The 2,770-nt window shown below is 52.5% G+C and overlaps 1 protein-coding gene across 1 annotated transcript in view; it reads right to left on the bottom strand.

The window, feature by feature from the left end:
- The window catches only part of RPL13 (ribosomal protein L13), a 7,775-nt gene that overhangs the window by 713 nt on the left and 4,292 nt on the right, over positions 1–2,770 (bottom strand). Inside the window, exons 3-5 of the mRNA XM_015406718.1 lie at positions 2,523–2,664; positions 1,261–1,434; positions 208–264 (exon numbers count right to left, since the gene is read on the bottom strand). Of these exons, the coding sequence (XP_015262204.1) occupies positions 208–264; positions 1,261–1,434; positions 2,523–2,664 (373 nt within the window). The remainder of the gene's footprint in view (positions 1–207; positions 265–1,260; positions 1,435–2,522; positions 2,665–2,770) is intronic.

The raw sequence follows: 2,770 nt of genomic DNA, 5'->3' as shown, positions 1-2,770 counted from the left end.
CCCCCCCGCCCAGGCAGCGCCTTATCCCTGAGAAGGACAGTGACATCCAGCCACTGAACTGCAACAGGGAAGAGGAGGTACAGAAGTCTCACGAGAGCATTCTGCCAACACCGCTATGGAAAGCTCACTACTTTCCCCAGAAGCACAAGGGGTTCCTCTGCATTGCAGGAGGAAAAATGACACAAGTCCGGAGTGGACGGTACTTACGTTCTTGATTGGCATAACCGGTCCAGAGAGCTGCGTGGCCATTTTGAGCTCTTCTGCCTGCAGGGGAGAAGGGACAATGGTAGAGGGCCACAGGAACTATTCCACACACTCTTTGCTGGCACGAAAGCCCGGCTTTGATGCATCTGAGACAAGCGCAAGTCGGTGGTGGCTAAAACCTCTAACTCGGGCCCTGAGACCCGGCTCATCTAGAGTGCCACCTTCACGCCACAGGTCCAGATCCTATCCCTGATATAGGCAGAAGCAATCCGGAACATGGAGTTGGTTACAGCCCAAGTATCTGGGCAACTGTGGCGTCTGCCCCCCCACCCTCAAACAAGCTTGTGAAGTCTTTGTTGAAAGCAACCGCATGTGAACAATATTACAATCTTCTGCCTCTTAGAAACTTGTGGGTCCGCCAAGCTTAGATTCATAGAGCTGGAAGGGGCCTCCAGTGTCATCTAGTCCAACCCCCTGCACAATGCAGGAAATTCACAAATACCCCCCACATACCCCCAGTGACCCCTGTTCCACACCCAGATGACCAAAAAAACAAACAAACAACAACAACAACCCCCCCCCCCAAAAAACCCTCCAGGACCTCCAGCCAAACTGGCCTGGAGAACAATTGCTTCCTGACCCCAATGTGGCGATCAGCATTTCCCCGGGCATGTAAGAAAGGGCCAGAAGAACCAAGCACTGAGGCAACCCTTCCTGCCCTCCCTCTCATGCTCTGCCTAAGTTCACAGAATCAACGCTGCTGTCAGATGGCCATCTAGCCTCTGTTTGAAAACCTCCAAAGGAGGAGGAGAGCCCACCACCTCCCAAGAAAGCCTGTTCCACTGGGGAACAGCTCTGTCAGGAAGTTCTTCCTAACGTTTAGCCGAAAACCCCTTTAATTTCAACCCACTGGTTCTGGTCTGACCTTCTGAGGCAACAGAAAATCAACTCCGTACACACAGTCCCTGGAAACGAAACCTGGGACTTCTTGGGAGCTTCTGATGCTAGTTTCAGCAGAGTTGCAGACAACCCAGCCCCGCTCCGCCCAGTACTTACTGAACTGTCCCCTTTCTTGGGGGCGGAAGGTTTCCGGGGAAAGAGGATGAGCTTGGAGCGGTACTCCTTCAGCCGCTGCACATTGGCCTGCAAGGCTTCCGTGGACTTGTTCCGCCGCCTGGGGTCCACTGAGATACCGATTGTCCGGGCAAACTTCTTGTTAATGCCAGCCATCTGGGGAGAGACCATTTGCCTGAGCCGCACGGGGAAGCAACCTGCGCAGCCACAGCCCCGGTGCAGCTGCAGGGCTGCCACAGTCATCAGGTGGAAAAGGGTTCAAGCACAGTCATCACGGACAGTACAGAGATTCCGGAGACAGTGTCATCATCGACTGGGCGGCTGCCAAAAACAACGGCGAAGGCGACATTCGGAGGCACTTTCCACCTCCAGAGAGAGAACTCCCTAGTAAACATCTAGAAAAACCTGAACAGGCTAAATCCTCTATCCCTCAAATCAGAAATCAGACATAGGAGAGCTTTTCTTTTTTGCTGCCTGCACAAAGAGTCTTGACACCCAAACAAGCAGGAATTAAGTGCAGCCTTATCAGTCTTCAAGAACTCTCTCCAGATTTCCTTAACAGCATCCAGTAATTTGCCTTTAAGAAGAAGAAGAGGATTGGATTCATATCCTGTCCTTCACTACCTGAAGGAGTCTCAGAGCAGTTTACAATCTCCTTTCCCTTCCCCTCCCCACAACAGGCACCCTGTGAGGTCAGTGGGGCTGAGAGAGCTCTGAGAGAACTGCCCTTGAATGAACAGTTCTAAAAGTACTTGTGACTAACCCAAGGTCACACCAGCAGCTGCAAGTGAAGGAGTGGGGAATCAAACCCAGTTCTCCCAGATTAGAGTCCACGCTCCTACCCACTCCCCCAAACTGGCTTTCAGTGGTCTGTCAAGAAATCTACTAAGCCCTGATCTTGGAAGCTAAACAGGACTGACTTTGGCAAGTATTTGGATGGGAGACCTCCAAAGAATACCAGGATCGGGAGGCAGAGGCAGGCTATCAAGTCACTTCTCTAAACATCCTCCATGCTCCCGTAAGAGTCGCCAGAGTTTGGCATGACTTCCAGGCATGGGTGCATGCGCGCGCACACACACATACGAAAATGCAAAAATACAAAAAGAAATCTAATAAGCCAGCCAAGCTGCTTTCGGAAACCTCTCCTGCAAATGCACCTTGTTCTTCAAGACCTCATGCCACGTATCCAGCAATCCGAGAGAACCCGCACCTCAGCCTCCAAGACAGCAGTCCCCTCCACTTACTCTCAGCTCCTCTAAGCTGAACCCCCGACCGGCACGGACTTTGGTGTGGTATCGAATGGTGGGGCATCTCACAATTGGCCGGATTGGTCCAGATACTGGACGAGGAGCAATACGACGGGCCTTCGCCTGCCGGGCCTTCCTCCTGGGTGGAAAGAGCAGCAGAAAGGGTGTGCGTCAAAGCTGTTCCTTTTCTCACAATACAACCAGGGTCTGATGCCCTTTACAGATAAACCTGGAGGGCGGGGGGG

The sequence above is a fragment of the Gekko japonicus genome, unplaced genomic scaffold (assembly GCF_001447785.1).
Source record: "Gekko japonicus isolate JY-2015 unplaced genomic scaffold, Gekko_japonicus_V1.1 scaffold386, whole genome shotgun sequence".
Classification (NCBI taxonomy): domain Eukaryota; kingdom Metazoa; phylum Chordata; class Lepidosauria; order Squamata; family Gekkonidae; genus Gekko; species Gekko japonicus.
The sequence above is the reverse complement of the archived record's forward strand: the minus strand, read 5'-3'. Positions and strand labels throughout refer to the sequence as shown.